Here is a 25,092-nt window from a genome sequence, read left to right as displayed (position 1 = left end):
AAGCTTTTTTTAGGGTTAATACTTGGAGACTCCAAAAGGTCACCAATGACCAAATTATATAAGGTGTCCATAATTCATAAATGTATGCACACCAAAGCACCCATTAAAAAAACATTACAGAAAAATTCTTCTCAGAATTCATAGTGTATAGCAGGGGCGGATCTAAGGTCAGTGGATATTCGGGACTTTAGCCCAAACTAAAATTGGTTATTCTTATTTAAAGGAATTAATTAATCATAAAAGCGATTTAAGGGAATAAAGAAAAAGAAAGGCTTATTGTATTAATTAGTGAAATAATTTTAACTTTTTGCAAATAATATTTCATTTTTAAGTATGCAAACATTCTCTCTACATGAATCAAGGAAGTTAGCATATTTTCAATTCAAAAAGGCAAAATTTAATTTAGTTGGACATTTCTATTGTATTTACAAATATTAAATGTTTATCTACTTACATTTTACCATGCATTCGTTCACTGATAACACCCTTCTGTGAACGGTAAGCCCCGCCTTCTTTAATAATTTTGACACTTATGAGCTAGAACAGAGCGGTGCGTAATGGAGTGCATCAGAGCTGCATCAAGAATATCAAATACATTGCAGTGAATCGCTTATTTGCATCTTAAAGGGATGGTTCGGAGTAAAATCAACCTAGTACCTTTGCACCATGACCTCGAGCCAAACACCCCTCCCTCCCCCCCCCCCCCCCCCCCCCATCTCCTTGATCTCCTGTCTTTCGCTTCTCGTCAAACACCAGCGTGATTCTGATGAGTTCTTCTCATCTGCAAAGCTCTGCGTGTATCTGATTATCCTGAATGAAACATGAACCTCATAATGGCATCAAGTGGTTCTCATCTGCTGGAGTGGTAGACAGGGAGTTATAATAAAGGAATAGTTCACCCAAAAATTTTAATCAAGAAATTTGGCTCGAGGTCATGGTGCAAAGTAGCCTGGGAAAACCCAGACAAACTTCTGGCAAATTTAGATTTGCTCTGCAAGTAGTCTGGCAAAGAGCTCATTCAAGCCCAATTATAATCCGTCCAAATCGCGGCACCAATCAGAAACGTTGAGGCGGGCTTTACACGATGACGATCGCTCTGATTGGTTTAGGTCTATCCAATTGCGCCCAGAGGCATTTGAGCGACATCCGTTGGTGAAGCGCACTCAACTTTTAAATGCATTATTATATTAAAATTGCAAACACATGAGGACAGTCTCCATGAAAGACCCACTGGCAGATGAACGTGCTGCTACATTTCTCTCCGAAACGGTAGGAAATTAAATTAGATTTAATAGAGGATTTTAACTGTGACAAGATGATTGACAGGGCAGTTTACGTGACAGGACGCACGTGACAGATCCGTCCGATAAAGATGACGAAGTAGTGTGTCCCAAAGCTTGCCTACTTTTTTGCTACACATTCAAAAGTAAATACCTTTTCTTCACAAAAAGAGTACATACTTTTATGGCGTAGTGTAACTTAGGCGAATTGGGACGCAGCATATGGCTTTACACTCTGATTGACGCTGCAAAAGCACGTCGTAAGTACCTTTTAATTCAAAGGGAAAAATAAAATAAAAACTGTAATATGCACTTTTCATGATTAAGTAATTGTGGCAGCTGTAATCTTATTCACATTTGTTTTTCTGATTAATTGTTTTGCTCTATGAGAAAGACAAGGTAACAAAATATTCGGGGTTTTACTAAAATATATTATGTGTATGTATAGTATGTGTACAGTGCAACAGCAAAGAGCTTTTAGACAAGTCACACTGAACAGGACCACATGGAGATGCCATAAAAACCCTAAACCAAACACCTTGACCTGACTGTATGTGCCAACTACAGTACACGCATACATTCAGAGTTATTAAACACAGCAACATACACATGACATATCAAAACATAATCCTGAATGTGTGTGGAAACAATGTCAATGGACTGATATGCGTCTGTGGATAAATACAATGTGCGATCAGTGCATCGAGAGCGCACACACATTTTCTTTTGTGCATCAATATAACAGACTCACATGTGCAGTAAGTGTGTTATGACTCCTGTACATCACCGCAATCGTCTTTACCTTGATTACAATCTACATCCATCAAAACTTCACTAGCGAGACACTGGTTTGCGTATCATCTGGCCTTACAGCGGTGACATTACATTAATAACGCAATTTCACGTGCTTCTGTAATTCATTTGCGTTCAATTATTTGGTTACACTTTATTTTACTGTACGTGTACTTACAGTGTACTTGCAGAGTACTTACCCAAGAAAGTACTGGTAATATAAGGGAACTACATGGGTTTAAGTAAGGTAGGGGTGGGTTTAGGGTAGGTACATAGTTATAACCCAGTTATTGTAATTGCTATTATAAGTACATAGTATTTACAGGACTGTAAAATAAAGTGCTCCCAATTAGAGCCCGACCGATAAAGGTTTTTTAAGGATTTAAAAAAAAATTGTTATCCAGAAACGCGTAACAAAACAAGAACAGATTTCCCTAACATTAGTTATTTGTCGTTATTTAAGAGTCCTCAGCCTTACTAAAATAATATGATAATGATTTGTTTTATTGTCACAACAGAACAGAATATATTAAAGTTCTGATAAATATAATGTATAAAAATACAAACTTAAGATATGAAACTTAAAGTTCTTTGAACAAAAAAAAGTCAACTATTATTATTAATATTGACAGTAATAATTCAATTATGTAATAATGTGTGTGTGTGTGTGTGTGTGTGTGTGTGTGTGTGTGTGTGTGTGTGTGTGTGTGTGTGTGTGTGTGTGTGAAGAACTGATAAGATTGTAAACGTGTACCTTGAAATGCAATGTAAGTCGCTTTTGATAAAAGCGTCTGCCAAATGTCAATGTTATAAGCTACCTTATAATTACAATGTCAACTTGCTTATCCCTTTACCTGCACTCTTTTAATTCTATCCATCTATTCCATCAAGCTACAACAAACCATTTTCAATCATCATTTGCTGCCTGCCTTCTAAAATCTACTACTTAGTGATGCACTAAATACATTATGTGACTCGTTAATGCTGCGGCTAAACGAAGTCAGCAACGCACACTTGGATTTCACACACGTGTAAAAGAAAAGCTAACTTTTATACACAGGATATGTTTGATACTTTTTCTCTATGTCTAAATGTTCACTCCTCGCGTGCCTAACTTACAATTTACAATGCAGAGACTGGAACTACAGATATGCTAGTTATAAATACAGTAATCATTACTTTATTTAGGCAGAATAAGTTTGTTGTGATTTCCAAGCTCATTGATGTTAGCGATCTTCCTTGTATAGTGCCATCTGGTGGACAAACTATGCAGCGCCAACACTCATAACATGGTTGCAGGGTGTTTCGTCCGCTTTTATTTTATTTTTTAAATATTCATTTATCGGCCGTTATAAATGCCGATACCGATAGTTTGGAAAATGCCTAATATCGGCCGATAATATCGGCCCGCCGATATATCGGTCGGGCTCTACACCCAATTATTTTAACGCATTTATCGCATGTGTTAACGCTTTAACGCAGACAGCCCTAATATCCATATAACTTTCTTTTGTGTAACACAACTGGAACAGCCTCAGCCTGTTGCTGGCTGGACAGGATTTACAGTGAGTTATTAAAATCGCGATAATCAAACACGTTTTTAATGATAATTCAATTTTAAACGATAATACTAACCGTCAGTACATTTTATCGTGGTTTATTGTGAAACCGGTAATCGTCCCAGCCCTAAAACAGACGCTACAAACTTTTCATAAAGTTCATAGTGATGAAAAATCATCAAAAGAGCAGCTGAAATGTGGTCTATATGATTCATACGCTATATTCCAAGTCTTCTGAAGTCATGCGATAAAATTGTTTTTTGAAAAATTCAGGACGGTAATCCCTAAAATATGTGACAAATTTCATTAGTTCTCACATGTCTTTTAAAGTGCCAAATGTGCCTCTGTGTGGATGTGTGAATGATTTGTAGAGCTGTAGTGGGAGTGAAAGATTTTCAGTGAATTACTTCCATTTTAAATCTTCTGACTGAAATGTAAGGTCTTGAACCACATGAGTGTGTGTGTGTGTGTGTGTGTGTGTGTGTGTGTGTGTGTGGGTGGGTGTGTATATATATATATTGTAGTAATTATCAGAACTAGTATAAACCTCAATATAACCGCAACTGATAAAGAAATCACTGTTTTTCCGTCTGAATTTCATTTCTGATATGAAAAACAAACTCACACTTCTCAAAATGTTAAATACAACACAGAGGTCCTTGTATTAAAAAAAATGAAATTTCTCCTCCACTGCCTTGTCCCCTGACTGTAACATATAAAGCTGAGAGCTGGAGCAGGCCTCGTACACCGGCTGAATATTTGCAGTTTCGTGTAGGCGATGACAGCTCACCACAGCAATAAATCCTGGCACACTTCGCTTCTCAGCTGTCTATTTTTATAATCAGTCTGCTCATATTCTGGAGAACAGGAGAGACTGTCATTAAAGAGTTCAGGTGATCTGAATGAAAGGTTATTATTTGTGATTTTTGGATTTTGTTTAGAAGCCTTCATTTCTTGCTTATGGAATGTTATGGGAATCACAGATCACGTTATAATTGGATAAAACATGCAGGGACATAAACTTATATCAGTCTGGCCATGTTGTTGAGTTAAATTTCAGTCTTCAGGTGTGATAAAGAGGTACTTCTGCCTTTTAACCCTCAATAATACACGCATTTGAACAACAGGAGATGATAAGTGCTGGTTCTGTTCACGGTTACTCTATCTCACACTATATAACACAGATACACTTTGCAGAACTGACAGGCATGGCCTCCTCAACTCATTTCTGTGAGGATCTTGACTGGCTTTCTGTACTGAGAAGGGGTTTTGGGCCTTTTTATTATATAGGCTTCAGTGCTTTCATGACATCCTGCCCAGTGTCCATGCAATCCCTGCGCAAGAGCTCGCCTTCTGACAGAACCGTCACCTCGGGATGTCAAGTCCTGGAAGAGTACAGAAGTGTGAGCGTTAAAGAAAGCTAAGGTAGCTATTGGCGAGTTTTTCTTAAAAAAAAAAGAAACCAAACAAAAATCCATCATTTGATATAAACACTAAACCTTTATTTAAAGTTTTTTTTTCTTTTTTTTTAATGTATACAGATGAAGACCCAGATGTGACAGATTTACATTGGGCATCAAGTGTATTGTACAAAAGTAACAAAATATCCTTAAAAAGTCTTCATCTGATTTTTGATTTATGTTCCTTATATGTTGGCATTTTAACATCATAAAAAAAAAAAAAATTATCAAAAAAAATCATCCTTAAACTCAAACATGTAATTGTATTAATATTAGCAAGAACTACACAGGCCAACAAAATGCCCAATGATTAACATGATATAAGGGGCTTTCGCACCGGGTAGTGATAGGGACTCAGTTATCGGTACAAGGGATGGCTAGACTTCTTCATGTCTGATACCAATATCGATACTGCAGCCTTTGGTATCTGCCGATACGTTGCCAAACCGATACCAGTACTGTTTTTTTCAGTACTGTACTAATATCTAGCTATACATCATTAACTACATACCGGTATTAGCAATTTAATGGTTTCCGAAGACTTGGAATATAATGCACTAAACCTTCTGTGCTGATTTTTTAAAATCTTTTTTGAGCTTAACAGTAACAACCATGGGTAAAGCACAGTATCGAATTTGGATCAGTCCTGTACGGATGGTCCTTATCGAACCGATACCGATAATGAGTACTGGATCACCAGATCCCTTATAGGAACTAGCCACCAGTGGAGGAGGTAGTTTGTGGAGTAAGTATATGTAAACTGTGTGTTCACGGCTTTTTAAAAAATACCCGAGTTTCGTATGGCTTGTGTTCAGCCAATCAACGTACACTTACATCACTGACCCTCCTCTAAAGTAGGAGCTAATTTAGTCCTCCCAAAAGGGGTTGCTAGCGCTAAAATCATTCCCAGTTCCTGCAGTGAGAACACTACTTCCGCCAGTATGAAAACGTTCCTCTGGTGCGAATGCCCCTATAGTGTACATCAAATGTGAAAACTGGCCATTTATTTCCGCAGCACAAGTGTAATTCACCAGCCTACTATAATTTTCACATTATTACCATGTAAAATAACTTACATTGTTCTAAATATGATCACTGTGACCACCAAAAGACCCTTTGGTGCTGACATACGGTCTTAAGCTCACCTTTATGTAGTGAAGGAAGTATGAACCAAACAATTTCTTAGATTTTGAGGCTAGTTGAGGCTGTGTTTATACTAAATGTTTAATTTTTAACTTCAATTTACTATTTTTTAAATATTGACCAGTCTGACCAGTCCTGCATTTACAACTGTTGAAGTTCCAATTTTATCAGACACATATCAGATTTTTTTTGTTTTTACTTTTTTTTTTTCAACAGTTTTTGCTTTTTTGTACACATCAAGGAGGGAAAAAAGTAAAGAAAACAATAAAAGAATTGAAAAAAAGACATAAAAAACAACAACAACAAGGACACAACCATTAACGATACATGAGGTCTTACAAGGAGTCAGCAACTGTGTGATACAAGTAGAAATTGTGGTACAGTTCTAAAAGTCTGCTAATTATTGTTTTTTTTATATATATATAACAATCCCATTTCCTCCAGTACTTTGTTATAGAACATCCTTATAGAAAATTGAAAATCAAGGTTTTAATATTGTTTATATGTCTATGTAGTGTTTTTAATATGCTTTAAGACACTGAGCTGGTGCGAGTGAGTGGAGGCGGGGCTCATTTACATATTCATAGAACTGCGTATACTAAATCAGGCAAGGGTGTAGAGTTACATTCAAGCTATTTTAAGGTATGAATAAATGTTTTTTTTAAAAGAAGTTTAAAGAAAAAACACTTAAATATGTAATTTTGGTGATCAAAGATGAGTTTAAAGGGATAAATTATTGACTACAGGGAGATTTTAAGTATATATCAGTGTTCACTCTCAGTTAAATGAATGCAACTAACGTAATTCGGCTCACATTAGAAGCGATAATAACTAAACGTTCTGTAAAGCTTATATTAATCAAAGGGGCAGAACTTAATGTAGAGCTTTCATCAAGTTTTTAATTACTTCGTTTCGGTTTTAACGAGCCGAAATACAGTTCACAATGTTTGAAAATCATGAGTACAGTGAAGGAAGACACCGCTTAGTATATTCTATCAACAAATATTTTAATTAAAAGGCTGTCATTCCTGACAAAGTAATTGCAAAGCTACATAGACCTTTTAGATATTTCTTTGCATAATGAATGTAAAATGAAACGTACAGTAGAACATTAGTATGCAGTCTAGAGAGAACACTATCTGTTTTAGACGAGCAGTGATTATACCAATTGCACACATTTGTCAATAATTACTGATAATTAAGGCTCTCTTTATATAACTTTTAGCTTTCTGATTTGAAATGAACAGCAGTCTGAAGGGTTCACAGCAGCGCACTACTTGTTTTCTAATTAGATTTTATTCATTAGATGGTTGAAAGCCCTTGTTGGACGTTGCAATTAAAGTTGTTACCTAATTTTTTGCATAAGTAATTTGAACTCCTGACTTTTACAAGGTTTTGCAATTGGATTGAACTCTAACATTTTTACGATTATTTATGTAAAAAAAAAAAAAAAAAAAAATGATGGCATTGTACTGTATGTTCAGATATTATTTAAAAATACATAAATGTGATTCATACAGACAATTATTTGACTAAACCTCTTATATATGGATCATGCTATCAATGTCTGCAAAATAAATACGTTTCTGAAATTAAATTAATAAATAGCCTATCCAGCCAGTGTAATTGTCCTTGAATTGCTAAAAAAGTGTCTTTAAAAAACAATTGATGTACCTATTTTGGCATAATCGTTTATTATTACTTAAAATAAGCAGAGAGGCTGTTTTGTTTAAAAAAAAAAAAGTGCTTTTTTGAGTAGCAAAGTTAGTTTGAAAATATTTGTATTTATTTATTTGTATCCTTCTTTGAATATCCTACGGAGGAACATGATTAGTGATTAAGCCTATTGCATGTTTTATTAACTTAATGATTAAACGTGACATTCTTAAGGTTATTAAACAAGTTTTTATTTTCAAGGAGCAATTTTCCACCCAAAAATGTATGAAATTACTATGAATGCATTTATAACTAGATCATTTTAAGATTCCCATTAACTCAGATATTCTTTTTGTCATTGACCCTTTAACAGACTGAATGCTGCTATATTGACTATATAAAGCTGCAGTCCACAAGTCTGGCAGATTAATGGGGACAAAATGTCGAATGTTTACAACTCTCATGCCCCTCCCCCACTTCCACAGAGCACCCTCACATCGAGTTCGTTCTCGTCAGATTTTCTGTGAACGCGCTCGTCTCTTCAGTATCGAAGCATCTTTTTCTTTTCCTTGGTTGTTTTGGACCTCCTAGCTCTGGCTGTTAACCGAGGAATTTGAAGCTTCTCTCCGCCATCACGCCTCATACAATCCAACACACCTGTGAACTTCAGGCGTGTGCATGTGATGTTGTAACATGCGCGAGGGGGGAGGGGGGATCTGTGGCGTGTGCACGAACTGTGATTGACAGTCAGATCTCACACAGCCCTGCCCTGATTGGACCAGAAGAACCGGGAGTGGTGGAGTTTTGCAAAACAAATAACAGGCTTCAGGTGGAGGTAGAAGCGCGGGTTTTTTTCTAAAACCGTCTGATTTATGTTGTTCTGTCAGAGCATAGTGTCGGTTTCAGTGAATATGATCAAAAAAATCTTGCCGACTTCAGCTTTAACAGAGACGCTTCATTTTGTAATTCTATGATTCAATATTCTGTGATTCTATACGTTTTTCAATACCACTGCTTTAAGTCCCATCTGAGTAAACTGTGAAAAACACTTCATGGTCCGCAGAGTAATGCAAACACAACACAACACAACTGTTTTTACCAGCTTATGGAAACATTTCATTCATTTATGTAAAGTTTTCCAGACACTGAATAATTTATGGTCGACATATATTGCATGAAATGTCACTAAGCCTCCAGGTGAAATGCAGGCAAAACTAAACAAACATTGGCTTGGATCAGTTCAGTGTGAAAAGGTGGCCTGATTCCATGTAGAGCATTTAGACTTTGAAAGAGGGGAGAAGACCTGTCCAATTATTGAGTCTGTGTTTTTAAAGGGGAAAGGGGTTAATGACGGAGTGTGGTGCCCTATCAGCTGTGTTTCAGAGGGATATAGCTCGCTGTTTGCCTGAATTATGCACACATAATTGTCGAGGAGCCACAGCGCTGTAATTAGTGCTGCCACTGAAGACTTAAAGTTTCACTAAACCTTCCCAGTTCTCACACACCTCAGCAAACCAACCCTCCGGCGTTAGACGAGTCTCTGGAGGATATAGAGAGTAAAGGAAAAAGACTGTAACAAGGGAGAAAGAGAGCGAGATCAGGGGGATTTCACCAATGTTATTAGAGAGGAGTTGCCATTTCAGCTTAATTCTCATATCTGTAGTGTTTTGTACCAAACTTTTCCAATTCTCAATTGTTCCGGTCCTCCAATTCTCATTCGGTACCTTATATCATCCAATTTCATTTTCTCACCCTCTTTCTTTCCTCTCTCTCTCTGACCCTATCTCTTCCTCTGCTGTCCCTAATTCACTTTCTAGTTTGGAAGAACGGAGGTGATTGACAACACGCTAAATCCGGACTTTGTCAGGAAGTACATCCTGGACTACTTCTTTGAGGAGAAGCAGAGCCTGCGCTTTGATTTGTGAGTTATTGCTTTAGATCCCTGTCCTGAGGAATCGCGCATCCACACCAATGTTCCTTCAGAAAAGCCTCTCACCTCCTCCCTCTTCCTCTTTCTTCTGTCACTGATCTTCAGGAATCAGGAATTTTCCAATGCAGTGTGTCAGATCCCAAAATGAATCTAACCATCTGATTTACTATTTGTTTTTGGCCTTCTTACTAACATAATCTTAAGCGAGTTATTAAGTAAGCATGCATGCATGATTGTTTTAATGGTCTGTTTAATTAGCAAATGTTTTGGTAGTGGTTTCTTGTCATTTGTTGCTTACTTGCATTTTATGGTCTTGCATTTAAAGCCCATTTACACCAATAATTAAAATAATAACTACATTGCGTCAAATGGCACCAAAAAGCTTCAGTTTTGTCGTCTTCCACTTTAAATGCTCGAGCTCTTTAAAGTCAGGTGACTTTTGATAACTATACTTTTCCGCTTTTAGTACATGGTTGTCGTGTAATGTACTGTAACCTGAAAGCGATTGCAATGATATCGTTGTTCTGTGTCATTATCGTTATAGTTATCATCCTTGATGTGCACAAATCTAGAATAATGGTTTCAAAATTCAATTATTTTCCATACGCTAAAAGAAAGGTGTTTGATATGTACTCAGAAACTGTTAGTAAAATAGTACTAAGTACAAGAAAAGGCAAGAAACATTGAATTAAACGTTCAGTTTTTAGTAGAAAGATTGGAATAGTATTTTCTTGTAAAACATACTCCAATAATCCTTTTTCAACTTTGAAAAATCATTTTTTACAGTGTAGAAAAACAAGCTTTATGTATTTGGAGTGCATTCAAAAGAATATCCTTTGAAATAAATTCCTCTAAAGACTTGTTTCTGTGATTCATGAAATAATCATGATATTTCTTATTAATCATTTAATTATGTAAATGTGTTAACATAAATTCAAAGAAGTTTGCAAGAATGTTCATAATAATGTAATATACAATTATTGACAAAGTTCTCCAAAAAAAAAAATTCCCCTTAAGAATAACATTGGAGTTACAGTATCTGACTGAATGGCTGATCTTGCCAAAGACTATCAGCACTTTAGTTTTTTTGCACTGTCTGCAGATTACCATCATAATCATAATGAGGGCTTGGCGGGAGTTCAGCGCTCGGTTTTTTTAATGCACTGTGCAAGTTGGAGGTTATGCTAACTTTAAAACAATGATTTTTAAGAACATTCTTTTGGATTTTAAGGATTTTAAATTCTTAAGTTAGAGCTAAAGGGATGGTTCGGAGTAAAATCAACCTAGGGTCCTTTGCACCATGACCTCGAGCCAAACACCCCCCCAGAAGCCTTATTCCCCTTGGTTGAACATTATTAAAGTTAGAGCTTATTTAGAAATATCAGCCGGATGGCTTAGTGCAGGCGCTAATGGATCCTATGATGTATCTTGTAAATTACCCCACTAATAATGGCCATAATGGTACCAAACTTCTACAGTAGTACAAATAGGTTCTGTACTCATAAAACGAGGCATTGGAAGTTTTGGAAGTACATCAGGGCCCGTATTCATAAAGAATCTTAATGCAAAGAGTAGCTCCTAGTGACAAAATTCTAAGACAATTCTTAGAAATGTGGCCGTTTACTCTTAAAATTAAAGAAAAAATCCTAGTAAAGAAAAAAGGAATTCAGAAAGCATCTTAACCCTTAAAAGAGGTCTTAAGGTCAAAATTGTTAGGAGCACGGACGAGGACTTTTAAGAGGCTTAAGAGTTTCTTTAGCAGAGGAGAAAATGGCAGAAAGACGAAGAGGGAGAAGAAATGTGTTGCAGACAATGAATAATAGTGAGTCAATAAGACGCTATAGATTAGATCGTGCAGGGATCATGTTTGTGACTGATCTTATTAGAGACACGCTAACATCTCCGATACAGCGCATATGCCATAGCACCAGAAATTAAAGTAATCACTACATTACGATATTTGGCAACTGGGAAAATTCCATGTTTGATACATTAAAACCAACATTCAAACCACCACTTAAATAGACATGCCAGCAATCAGTGTAATTGGAAAGAGTGGAACAATTTTTATCATTCTAAGCCAATCCAATACCTTATAGGAAATTAACAGCATGGTAAATAATAAAAAAAAGGATTTATATACACATATATAATGTGTGTGTGTGTGTGAGAGAACGGTCAAATAGGAAAAATGATGCATGTAATTTCAAAGTGAAGGCTTAGAATAGACCCTATACTTAAAATCACTTTTTTTTTTTTCTTCTTGGACAACCAACCAATCACAGTCTTCAAAAGATTGTGTCATACATAGCAACGGGGTCAACCCCGCCTCCTTACTAAGATGAAAGTTTTTGGCTTTTCCTTACTCAGAGTTGCTCTCAGATCGGTCCCGAATCGCTTTTAAGCTAAGACTCCTACATAAAAGTTTTTAAGCTAAATTAAGAGTTTTCTTAGAGGATTCTTAGAATCTTTATGAATACGGGCCCAGGAGTTTATTTAAATAACACTTGCCTGCTAACCCGGACGTCGACGTCACTTTAGTGATTTGGGAAAAGCACGTAAAAGTCCTGGCAGAAAGCGATGCATAAGGATGAAGTGTAACGACGAATTATATATAATAATTGTTATAAACTGGTACTACCAACAAAATATTAGTGCATTCCTGGAACTGGGCGTCGTTACACTACATCCTTATGCATCGCTTTCTGACAGGACTTTTACGTGCTTTTCCCAAATCACTGAAGTGACCTCGATGTCTGGGTTAGTTGTAGCATGAGCCGTCATGCAAATGTTCTTTAAATAAACTCCTGATGTACTTACAAACTTTCCAATGCCTCGTTTTATGAGTACAGAACCTATTTGTACTACTGTAGAAGTTTGGTACCATTCTGGGCATTATTAGTGGGGTAATTTACGAGATACATCCTCGGATCCATTAGCGCCTGCACTAAACCATCCGGCTGATATCTCTAAATAAGCTCTAACTTTAATAATGTTCAACCAAGGGAAAAAAGGGAAAAAGACATTCTTAAGAAGTATTCCAATGTTTTTGGGAACACAAAAATATGCGTAACTTCATTCTTAGGGTAGAAAATAAGAAAAATAATGTACAGACTGTTTAGTGCATTCAGTCACAGATGCATTGCTTTAATACTAAAATATTAAAGTGCAGTAGTTTTTACTTTATGCCGTTTATGATACGTGTCTGTCAACGGCAAGCATGTTTGATCATTATGTAGTTTTGAAATGCTTACAGTACTTGAAAGACTTTTTTTTTGTGTATTTTCTCTAAGCATTAAAGTAGTTGTTTCCTTTTAAAGTCAGTCTTTTACGGCATATCTTTTAATTAGCTACTCAATGTGTATGAAGACTTTGGCTAACATTGGTTTTTCTTTTTGTGTGTGTGTTATTTCCTACTTAATTCAGATATGATGTCGACTCTAAAAGTCCTGATCTTTCCAAACACGTAAGTAGACAGACACAATATATTTGGATATTTTTTATTTACCTTGTCCCCATTCCTGGTATTTCCATCCCCCCTCATTAATGCATGCAGACTGATCATGTGACGCCACTAATCATCACTATCTCTCTCTCTTCCCTGGTTTGATCACCCCTGAAAGTGTGTGTGTGGCTGGTATTGTATTTGTGTCTTGTGCTTTCTGTTACATGCTGTGCTCTGTTGTAAACATGGCCGTGCTCCTTCCCAGAAGCCCCTTGAACTATACGTACGTCTTTGCCTTTCAATTCACTACTATAACAAGAGGGCAGAGCGTTGGAATTTGTTGAATTTGATAAACTCTTACCTCCTCTTCTGCTTGATCCTGCCCACTCCATCTAGGACTTTCTTGGACAGATGTTCTGCACACTGGGGGAAATTGTGGGGTCACCGGCCAGCCGACTCGAGAAACCTCTTGGGTGAGTACGCTGATCAAAATTATTTTGTGGTGAAGTAAATACTACAGAATAAAACAATGTAATTTACATGAAAAATGTAGTTCAGGCAATAATTAAAAAACGAAGTAAATTCTATATTAGTACTCAATTCAAGCGTGTAGAAATGAAAGCGTAAATATCAACGTTGTAAAATTACTCAACTTTTCTAATACTGGTGTTCCCATCATGCACTGGGCCTTGAATAATTAATGAGGTTGATTTTCCACTGTTTTCCAGCTGTATTTACACTGTTTCATCATTGCTTTTGATGTTAGGATTAGTAACTTGCCATTTTGTGACATTTGGAGTTCATTTTCTACTCAAAATGACACATTCAAACACAAAAACGATCCAACAAATGTACCGTCATTGTGTATTGTCTACCAAGTATTGAGGTCTCTGCGTTCACATAACAGGTAATTTCTGAAATGTAGATATGGTGTCTCATACAATATCTATTGTATTAATTAGTTAGATATTTCTAAGGAAAGCATATACTTTAAAAGTGTGGTTTAATTCAATGTTATATTGTTTGAGTCAAATGTATTGCAAAGGAAACTTCAACTAAATAGATATTACTCTACCTTTTACTAGCCAAGTTAAAATTACTTATTTTCTTTGTTACTTTCACTTAACTTAGTTAAGTAGAGTTTACTTAATTGCATATGTGAAATTTACTTAAAAAATATTCGTGCAAAAACTTGCCAAAGAAAAATGAAGTAAACTTTTCTTATTGTTTTTTCACGGTAGAATTCGTCGCAGGTGTTTCCTACATCTGTGCTGGCTTGTTTCCAGGGTCCAAATTTAGGCCACACCTGCCAGTGGCGGGTGCATTTAGCGGCCTTGATTTTTTTAGTGTCTTTGAAAATGTATACAACATTGTATTTACTGTATATATGGTTACACTTTAGTTTAGGGACAAATTCTCACTATTAAATTCTCACTTTTGCTAGTTTAACGACTTGAAGAATGGTCGGTGCGTCCAGCGCATGGTTTAAAAGGGTTTTCCATATTCTCTTAATGAGTAATAGGTGTGTTTTGGGTGTAACATGCAATAACATGCAATCTCCCATTCCCTTTAAAGGGATAGTTCACTTTGAAATACATTTTTGGTATGTTTTAGCTTACCTCAAGGGCATCCAAGATGTAGGTGTCTTTTTTTCCGCAGTAGTTTCAATTTTGATATTTTTAGGTCAAACCGTTCTTGTCTGTCAGTCATATAATGCAGGTCTATGGTCACTGTCTCAAAACACAAGCACAGAGTCCAAATTAAAACAATTCCCCGTCGTCCAAATTAAACAATTCCCCATCGTAAGTACACATTGATGGCCTAAGACACGAAACGAGCGGTTTGTGTGAGAAAACGAACAGTATTTATATCGTTTTTACCGCTTATACACAGCCATGTCCAAGTGATCTGATCTGACGTGTGCGCAGACTGGTGCATAGATATATACACTAGATGTCGCCTTAAAGACATTCGTTCCAATGAACTGCCGTAGACAAGGCGACATCTAGTGTATATATCTATGCACCAGTCTGCGCACACGTCAGATCAGATCACTTGGACATGGCTGTGTATAAGTGGTAAAAACGATATAAATACTGTTCGTTTTCTCACACAAACCGCTCGTTTCGTGTCTTAGGCCATCAATGTGTACTTACGATGGGGAATTGTTTAATTTGGACGACGGGGAATTGTTTTAATTTGATCTTCTCTGTGCATGCTCTTTGAGACAGTGACCATAGACCTGCATTATATGACTGACAGACAAGAACGGTTTGACCTAAAAATATCAAAATTGAAACTACTGCGGAAAAAAAGACACCTACATCTTGGATGCCCTTGAGGTAAGCTAAAACATACCAAAATTTTATTTCAAAGTGAACTATCCCTTTAAAAGCCAGTTGCGCTCGTGCCATGGCGGATTCGCTATTTACATGACGGAATTTGCAAGCGGAAAAACTGAATGCTTCTCTAGCGAGGAAACAGAACTGCTCGTGCGTGAGGTTAAAGCTGTGTGTGTGTGTATGTGTGTGAGGTTAAAGCTGTGTGTGTGTGTGTTTGTGTGTGTGTGAGGTTAAAGCACAAGCAGACCATCTACGGGACAAGCCGGATTCCACCATATCTTTATGTACACAATAATAATCTTTTACCTCTGTAATCCTTTTATTTTTAATATTTGGCATGTTTGTGTGCTGCTGTGTGTTTAATAAGCAGAGTGTACACGCGTTGTGGACCCGCCTATAGGCGCACATTACTAACGTGCTCTTTAAATAACAAAAAATATATTGCGCCCTTGACTTTAGACCAGGTTTCAGTTTGTCAATGGCTCAGTCTATTTCTGTTGTCTCAAAATAGCAACACGCCAACAATGCGCCAGAACACACCTCGTTTTCAGCCCAGCTCGCCCATGGGTGCACAAATGGGCGCAAATGCATTTGCTATTTAAACAACGTGGTGCAGGACGTGAAAATGATAACTGTGTCATACTGAAACTAGCAATAAACACTTGCGTTGCTCCTGGCGCCTCATTGCACTGGGTGTATGATAGGGTCCTATAACTACCTTACTAACTATTATAGGATTTTATTTAATGGCAAAAGTTGTAGTTAATAGTTTATTAATATGGAGAATCGCACCCTAATCTATACTGTGACCATATACAACTTTTGCCAGCCAGCAATCACAGGTCATTATTATAACTTACATCAGTGAAGGTCAGATCACTTTATTTTGATTAATTCTTACAATTCGATTTAAACCATGCATGTAAATGTTGCAGCTCTTAATAAGGTTACTGGCAAGTAACTTTTTTATTTACACAACTGAGTAATTTTGCACCCTGCTTGTTTCTGTTGGCTGTTTCAGTGTTGGCAGAGGACACATTAGCAAACGCACTCATCTGTGGCCCATTTTTTGATGAGCATTGTTAGTCTTTTTGTTTCCCCGTCATTGGCCCTGGTGGAGCAGGTCCATCCAGATGGAGTCTGATCGTGGAGTGCAATATTTCTGGCTGAGAAACTCTTTAATTAGAGAGGTACCCTGATGTGTGAGATCAACAGATTTCAAGGCTTAGCTAGTGATCCTCATTAGCTAGAACCGTGCATTGTGGGTAAACTTGTCAGAGGATATTTTTCTTCATGTAAAATTGTTGAGACATGCATTTTGTGCTATTCTCTGAATGTTTTTTGCTCTGCGTTATGTCTTACAAAAGCAGAATTACATATTCAGAAAGTCCCGAGGCAGACACAACTTTTAATGAGAGATGGAATTAGTTGGAAAAAATGTATTACAGTAACTCCCATGTTGTTGTTGTTGAGTCTCGAAATCATTTGTGAGCCGGGAAAGGCATTAACATCAGCTTTACATTAATGCAAATGACAATATTTGTTCGTAAAATTACTCCGGTCTTGATTCAAGGCCTTCATACATGAAGCACACAATACATGTATTCCTCAAAGCTTGTGTGTGTGTGTGTGTGTGTGTGGAGATATGAACATGTTCTTTTGGGAATACCTGGACTCAAACATGTGCTAAATTGCCTCCTTCAGGCTTGTAGACCGTCTAATAAACTGAAAGGGATAACGCAGTGCACTTCTGAGGCTATGTGAGCAAGTCCAGGGATATTCACTGTCAGCATGTGTGTTTCTATCACGCCAAAGAGAATTGAGTTTTGCTCTGCCGCTATAGTGTCGAGCTCACGCTAGGCTAAGCCTGAATCGCCTGCAGGCGTCCAAAGAGATGCTGACCACAGGAGACGGATGAAAATGATCTAAACTCAGTAAACTGAAAGTTTAATGTCTGGCAAGCCTGATCCGGATGTGTTAAGGGTTCAAACACCCTGCAGATGCTCATTCACACACAGATCTTATATGCCACTTTCCATTAATAGGGTATAATTCGATGTCCCGTTACTTTTGTTAAATCATCAGTCCCTTTTTCAATGGAGTAGTAGATATACTGTAGATATGTTAGATAATCAACCCAGCATGAAAAGTTGCTAGTTTGGAGTTATTGACAAACGTGTACATTGGAGAAAATAAATTATTTCCCTTGCAATAACTTTTTACAATACAATTTGTGTAATAATATTTTAAATAAAGGAATAAGATCATTTACTTGTCTTTCCACCATTTTTTTAAATACTCCAAATTATGTTATTTTGTGAGTGAAATGTAAAATTTTTGGGAAGGACATGCAGTAACAGGCTTGAACACAAAATGTGAGACATTGCTGAATATTATGTCGTCAAGTCATCTTAATTTATATAGCGCTTTTAACAATACAGATTGTTTTAAAGCAGCTTTACAGTGATAATAGGAAATTAATGGAACAGAGATTGTTTTGGTTTTACAGCAGCTCTAGAATAAAGTTATTGTCCAGCTAAAGTTAGTTTTTTGATTGATTCACTTCCGTTGTGAAAATCATACATTCTCATCATTTGGCCCCAAACTAGTTTGACCCCACTGAGCGATACTCAAGTTAAACGACAACCAGGTTGCTTGAAATGCACTGTGATATTTCTTTTAAAAGATGTTACAGTGTGTAAGTTGTGTCCCGCGGTGAGCGGCTGTGTATCCCACAAGTATTGCAATTAGTGTTCTTGAACTCTCCTGGCATGAGCACCATCTGCAGATGGCAGGGAGCTAACTTTAAGTATTGGATGACCCCCCACCATAATGAGCTCTATTACAAGTGGATGTAAATGTCAGTGTATAATTAAATGGAGAGATAGCAAAAATTGAGAGTATGTGAGGTTTTCATGTTCATTTCCGACCATTCCCGGACCCAGACAATCCCAGCGCTCCGAGCACACATATGTCTGAGTCTCTGAGGAGACTGCTCAAGCCCGCACAACAATCTGTTTTCCACGGTTTAATAAGCTCTCCTACTGTACATTCATGCAGTGTCTTTAAGGCTGCATTTACACTGCAGGTCTTGATGCCCAAATCCTATTTGTTGACTATATCAGATCTTCTTTTAAAAGTAACCCATATCTGATATCTGCCTTCACACTACACACTTGGCAAAACAACCCAAGGCAGATGTACCGAGGCAGAAAAGCTTAGGCTGAAAAGGTCGTAAAAACGGCACGTGTGCAATAGACACAGACGAAATTATAATACAAGCTTTTGCTTTCTGCATCAGCAAAACATTGAGTTGAGACTTCATCTCCTTTTCCCCCTTGAAAAGAGTCATGTGATCACGGTTGGTGTCCACCTGAGTTGATGTCATTCGTCACTTTTTTAACGACTTACGACTCACATTGACGGGAATATCCAAACTGTCCGCTTACATGGCACATCCGATTCATATCAGAATTATTTCCACATGTATGAGTCCTGAAACCGATCTAAGAATCTGAATATTTTTCCTGTTTCGTGGGTCATATCCGATCTGTGCCACATGGGAGGAAACAAATCAGAAGTGGGTCAGTTCTTGAACCATGTAATGTAAATGTATTGTAAAATTTATATAAATATTTATATAAATTTTAGTGCTGTCAAATCAATTAATCGCGATTAATCGCATCTAACATAAAAAATTTTGTTTACATAATATATATATATACTGTATATATATATATATATGTGTGTGTGTGTGTGTGTGTGTATGAAGAGTTCAGATGCAAAAGCCTCTAAATGCCATCTGAAATTTTCTTATAGAATGATAATTTTTATCAAGCTCGTATATTTAAATTCAATAATTTCACTTAAATGGCAATGAAAATTACCTATTAATTGTCATTTAAGTGAAATTACTGAACTTAAATATACGAGCTTGATAAAAATCATATTTATAAGAAAATTTCAGATGGCATTTAGAGGCTTTTGCATCTGAACTCTTCATATATACAGTATATATATATATATATATATATATATATATATATATTTATATATATATATAGATAGATATATATAGATATAGATCCAAATCTAAACAAATGCAAACATTAATCTTGTAATATTGTATTCATAAGTAAAATGATATAATATGAGTTCTGTCATAATTTTGATTAAAGTTACATGAAGATATTTTTGTTATCTTCAAAATACAATTTACAATTTTAATAATTTTGTTAAATTCAAAATGTATTTATTATCTTCAATAATAAATAATTATCTTTTGTTATCTTCTTTATCTTTATATATATATATTTTTTTTGTATTATATTATTTTGTATTACATTATATTATATTGTTTTGTATTACTGAAGGAATTTGAAAATACTTAAATCTGAATCAAATACGTCTGCAATAATAAAATCGTGTTAATAGGCTGCCTCTCCTGATGTCAAAAGGTTGGATGAAAGCTTGGTGGGGTTTCTCATTTGGCTGCTTTTAGAGGTTCAATCGAATTTTGTGAGTGTTTCAAATGAACCCAGACCCTTTAAAGCGAACCGAGCAGATCGTCAGAGGAGGTGTGAAGACTGCAGTTTACTTGTAAAATGTGTATTAAGGGCCTCAGATCAACTAATTGCACATTTTGTTGGAAAGTAAGAATTAGACCTAAAAAACTGACATCTTTCCAATCGAAAACCATAAACGGTCTCTTGTCCCTCCTCTGGCCTTGGATTCGTTTTAAGTTCTTGTGGGCAGTGGCTCTTTGAGCAACATTTCAAAAAACACCTCAGTGCTGTTCTCCAAACAAGCAAACAAAAGCTTCTTATCTGCATTTCTTCCTCCATTTCCACTTCCTTTCTCTGCTGCGTTTTAATTGTTTTGCCTTTAATCTTCAGGAAATTGGACCTCGCATTAATTATGAGGCGCAGGTTGGGTTTTGATGATGAAAGAGGGATGTGAGAGAGAAAAGGCGAGGAAAACACTGAGCATATTCAGAGCAAAAAGCTCTATAGATCAAGTGTGTGCGCTTGAATGGCAGATGAATAACGGGCTAGAAGGTAACAAGCAATAAGAACGAGCCATTTCTGAGCAAGTGCAGAGACAAAAGAGGAAGACACCTCAAGAGACTAGATTATATTTGAAGATAAAAATAAACGGGAGCTCTCTGTTAGCATTCCCGTTCATCTCAGTGCGGCTGATTTATCTTTACTCATTATGTGTTGTTGTGGAAAGTTTTATTTTGTCAGAATAAACAGTGACTTTTGGATGCTTTTTGTGTCCAGATGGTGTAGTTGTGACATCGACCAGCAGGGGTTAACTGGCAAATGCTCACTAGCCAAACTTTGTGCCCTTGTGTTTGATCAGCCAAAATGTAATTACATGTATACAGTGGGAAATAACTTGAGCATTTCCAAGATTCTTTGAAATATCTGTATAATATAAAGCAACTGGACTAGTTAATTAATTCATTTATTTTATGTATCTGTTCAAAAATCAGAGATTGGTTTTCCATTCCAGTTAGATTCATCGAAATGTATTGACTGCGTTTATTAAAAGGAAAATGTATGTGAACTGACCTTCTTAGAAAGAAACTTACAAAGTATTGAGTGAAGATTCTCCACTATAGAGAAGTCAAAGTGTATTGATGCACTTGATGCTTTCTAATGTGAGAAAGATCAAAGCCTCTTGAGATAAAGAGATTGAGACGTGTAGACAGTCAGATTAAGAACTAAAGTGCTTTCTCTCATCTTTACATGAAGTGCTATCATTTCTGAGAATCGTATCTGAGAGCCAAACCCCAGACTTTAAGAATCGAGCATCAAAATAAAATGATTTCTTTGCTGTTCAGCAGATTGAGAGATTGTTCAGGAGTCTGGAGAATCTGAGAGAGATGTAGACTACCGTTCAAAAGTTTAGATTTTTTATTTTTTTTATTAACACTTCTATTCATCAAGGACACGTTTCATCAAAACATCCTGAAAGAAAAGTATGGTTTCCACGCAAATAACTGTTTCCAGCATTGATAATAATAATAATAATAATAATACATGTTTTTTGAGCACTCATCTCATAAAACTCAGTGAGCACTTAACCTCTTAAATTTTTTTTTATTATAATTCCTTTCCTTTTCCCTTAATCCTCCCTTGTTTGGCTTCTGCTACTCTGAGCAATGCCTGCACTTTGTATTTTGAGCACTTCTTGCATTGTTTTTGCCTCTTCACGATGACTTGCTTAATTTAGTCCTAATTTGTAAGTCGCTTTGAATAAAAGCGTCTGACTAAATGTAAATGTAAATGCACCAAATCAGCATAGTAGAATGATTGTTGACACTGAAGACTGGAGTAATAATGCTGAAAATGCAGCTTTTTTATGTCAGTTAAAGGTAGATTAGTCTAATTGGAAACTGAAAAGTAAGACTGATAAGCCCTAGCTAATTGCTAGTTTGGTCTGATTAGTGTTAAGACACAGTCTTAACTTAGCCAGGGTTTTTCCCTGCGATGAGGAGGCCACCAAAATGAATCTTTGTCCTGCCAAAGATTTATTTGATCATTTAATGTGACGATTCCTGCCGTTCTGCCGTACCTGTACCCGCTGATAGCTGTCTGCTTTAAAACGTTTTCAAACGCTCCTGTGTGTATCTGAGTAAGCGCTCTGTGAAGAGCATCAAAGGTTTCTATTTAAAACATGTTTTAAACTTTGTAGCCAATAACAGACATATCTGTTGAGCATGTGAATGCGATGGCCAATCAGAAGTGTTTAAGTTAGTCAGAATCAGCACGATTTCTCCATGCTCGCATGCATGCACCTTTCATTAAAACCAACAAAGTTTAAACATGATGTCAATAAGAGATTCATTGAATAGTGTATACAGCTTTGTTGATTGTAACAGGAGTTTCCGCAAGAGAGCAGCGTTGTGTGCCTCAGGTTATAGTCGACAGCTTAAAATGGCAGCGATCTTTGCTCGCTTTCTGTATATAATATATATTTTTCATGCTGCTAACTACACATTACAAAGTTTCTGGATTGACAACCGTATTTAAATGCGCAATTGAATCTGATTGTCAGTGTAGGGGAATTACTGTTGGAGACCAATATGCTCAATGAAGACCAGGAGTCAAAGTTTAAGTTGAATCAGCTGAGAGAGAGTTTACTGAAGACAAAGTTCTCCACACTTCCAAAAGCCGTAGAAATAATAGGATCCAGACTTAAACTAACTGAGGATACAGAAACACCAGTACTTACTGTATAGTGATATGGATAATCAGTTGACGTAATTTCTACAGGTTGTGATAGGTTAACAGTAAAGATAATTCTAGCAGCATCTGAACATGGTAATCTGTTATTTACACAAATGAGATCATTATCTTTGACACACTTTGTTTTATATATGTAAGAAACTTTTGCGATATCTTTTCCCTTCAAGGCTGAGTTTTGTCAAACTTTCACTGGAACAGAATTTTAAAAATACATACACACAGACAGAGCACTGATACAGACTTCTACACATGATTTGTATTTTAACATACATTGACCAGTGGTACTATAGACCCTAAAAAGAATTACTCATGCTTAGTATGCATATGTGTTACTGGATACATGTAGTGTGTTTTTGACCTTCATGACCTTTGATACAGTTGTCTTTACATGTCTTATACAGCTATCATGAGAACAGCAGAGTGAAATGAATAAGAATAACTTTAAATGATTAATTACAAAACAAGCATTTATTCTCTGGAAGCCGGCTAAATGAGTAAACATTGTTTCTGCATTCAGAATCAGAATCAGAAAGAGCTTTATTGCCAAGTATGCTTGCGCATACGAGGAATTTGTCTTGGTGACAGTAGCTTCCAGTACACATACAATACAAGTGACAAGACAAGTGACAAGTAACAGGTATAAATAAAAAATAAAATAAAAAAAATAGAAAAAATTAAATAAAAAGATTATAAATTATAAATATATATAAAGTTATAAGGTGCTATAATGAAATGTCTGAGGGAAGTATTGCACATGTTTGTTCCACAGTAGGGGAACATTTAAGTGTTCATGAGGTAGATGGCCTGGGGAAAGAAACTTTTCCTGTGTCTGGTTGTTTTTGTGCTCGGTGCTCTGTAGCGTCGACCAGACGGTAACAGTTCAAACAGAAAGTGTGCTGGGTGTGACGGGTCCAGAGTGATTTTGCGAGCCCTTTTACTCACTCTGGATGAGTGCAGTACTTTGAGTGTGGGAAGGGTAGTGCCAGTGATTCGCTCAGCAGTCCGAACTATCCGCTGTAGTCTACGGAGGTCGGTTTTGGTAGCAGAGCCGAACCAGACGGTGATGGAAGTGCAGAGGATGGACTGGATGACAGCTGAGTAGAACTGTACGAGCAGCTCCTGTGGCAGGTTGAATTTCCTCAGCTGACGCAGGAAGTACAGTCTCTGTTGGGCTTTCTTCACAATAGAGTCTATGTGAGTGTCCCACTTCAGATCCTGAGAGATGGTGGTGCCCAGGAACCTGAATGACTCTACTGCAGTCACAGTGCTGTCCATGATGGTGAGTGAAGGGAGTGCAGGGGGGTTTCTCCTGAAGTCCACGATCATCTCCACTGTTTTGAGCGTGTTCAGCTCCAGGTTGTTATAACTGCACCAAAGAGCCAGCTGCTCCACCTCCTGTCTGTACGCAGACTCGTCACCGTTCCGGATGAGTCCGATAACAGTAGTGTCGTCTGCAAACTTCAGGAGCTTGACAGAGGTGTCTTTAGAGGTGCAGTCATTTGTGTACAGGGAGAAGAGCAGTGGTGAGAGAACACATCCCTGTGGAGCACCGGTGCTGATGGTGCGGCTGTCGGACGTGATTTTGCCCATTCTGACTAGCTGTTGTCTGTCTGTCAGAAAGCTGGTGATCCATTGACAGACGGAGCTAGGGACAGAGAGCTGGGTCAGTTTGGTCTGGAGCAGTGATGGGACGATGGTGTTGAAGGCAGAACTAAAGTCCACGAACAGAATCCTTGCATAGGTCCCTGGTTTGTCCAGATGTTGTAGGGTGTAATGCAGTCCCATATTGACCACATCATCCACAGACCGGTTTGCTCTGTAGGCAAACTGCAGGGGGTCCAGCAAGGGTCCAGTGATGTCCTTCAGATATGCTAACACCAGTCTTTCGAATGACTTCATGGCCACAGATGTTAAGGCAACAGGTCTGTAGTCATTGAGTCCTGTGATCTTTGGTTTCTTCGGGATTGGGATGATGGTGGAGCGTTTAAAGCAGAAAGGGACTTTGCACTGCTCCAGTGATCTGTTGAAGATCAGTGAGAAGATAGAGGCCAGCTGGTCAGCGCAGGTTTTCAGACAGGCTGGTGAAACACCGTCTGGGCCTGGTGCTTTCCTTCTCTTCTGTTTCCTGAAGATCTGACGCACATTATCCTCACTGATCTGAAGTGCAGGGAGGGAGGGGAGGGGGATGGCTGGAGGTGTTGATGGCTGTGTAGAGAGATGGTCAGGGCG

At 37.2% G+C, this 25,092-nt stretch overlaps 1 protein-coding gene across 3 annotated transcripts in view; it reads left to right on the top strand.

Moving 5' to 3' along the window:
- Window positions 1–25,092, top strand: part of cpne5b (copine Vb) — a 191,653-nt gene that overhangs the window by 58,495 nt on the left and 108,066 nt on the right. Inside the window, exons 4-7 of one of the 3 annotated variants that reach the window (XM_082156456.1) lie at window positions 9,708–9,811; window positions 13,247–13,286; window positions 13,444–13,548; window positions 13,662–13,738. In XM_082156456.1, coding sequence (XP_082012582.1) covers window positions 9,708–9,811; window positions 13,247–13,286; window positions 13,444–13,548; window positions 13,662–13,738 — 326 coding nt within the window. The remainder of the gene's footprint in view (window positions 1–9,707; window positions 9,812–13,246; window positions 13,287–13,443; window positions 13,549–13,661; window positions 13,739–25,092) is intronic. The other 2 variants (XM_082156457.1, XM_082156458.1) reach the window with 2 other exon arrangements.

The sequence above is a fragment of the Leuciscus leuciscus genome (assembly GCF_965113295.1).
Source record: "Leuciscus leuciscus genome assembly, chromosome: 23".
NCBI classification, from domain to species: Eukaryota; Metazoa; Chordata; class Actinopteri; order Cypriniformes; family Leuciscidae; genus Leuciscus; species Leuciscus leuciscus.
The sequence above is the reverse complement of the archived record's forward strand: the minus strand, read 5'-3'. Positions and strand labels throughout refer to the sequence as shown.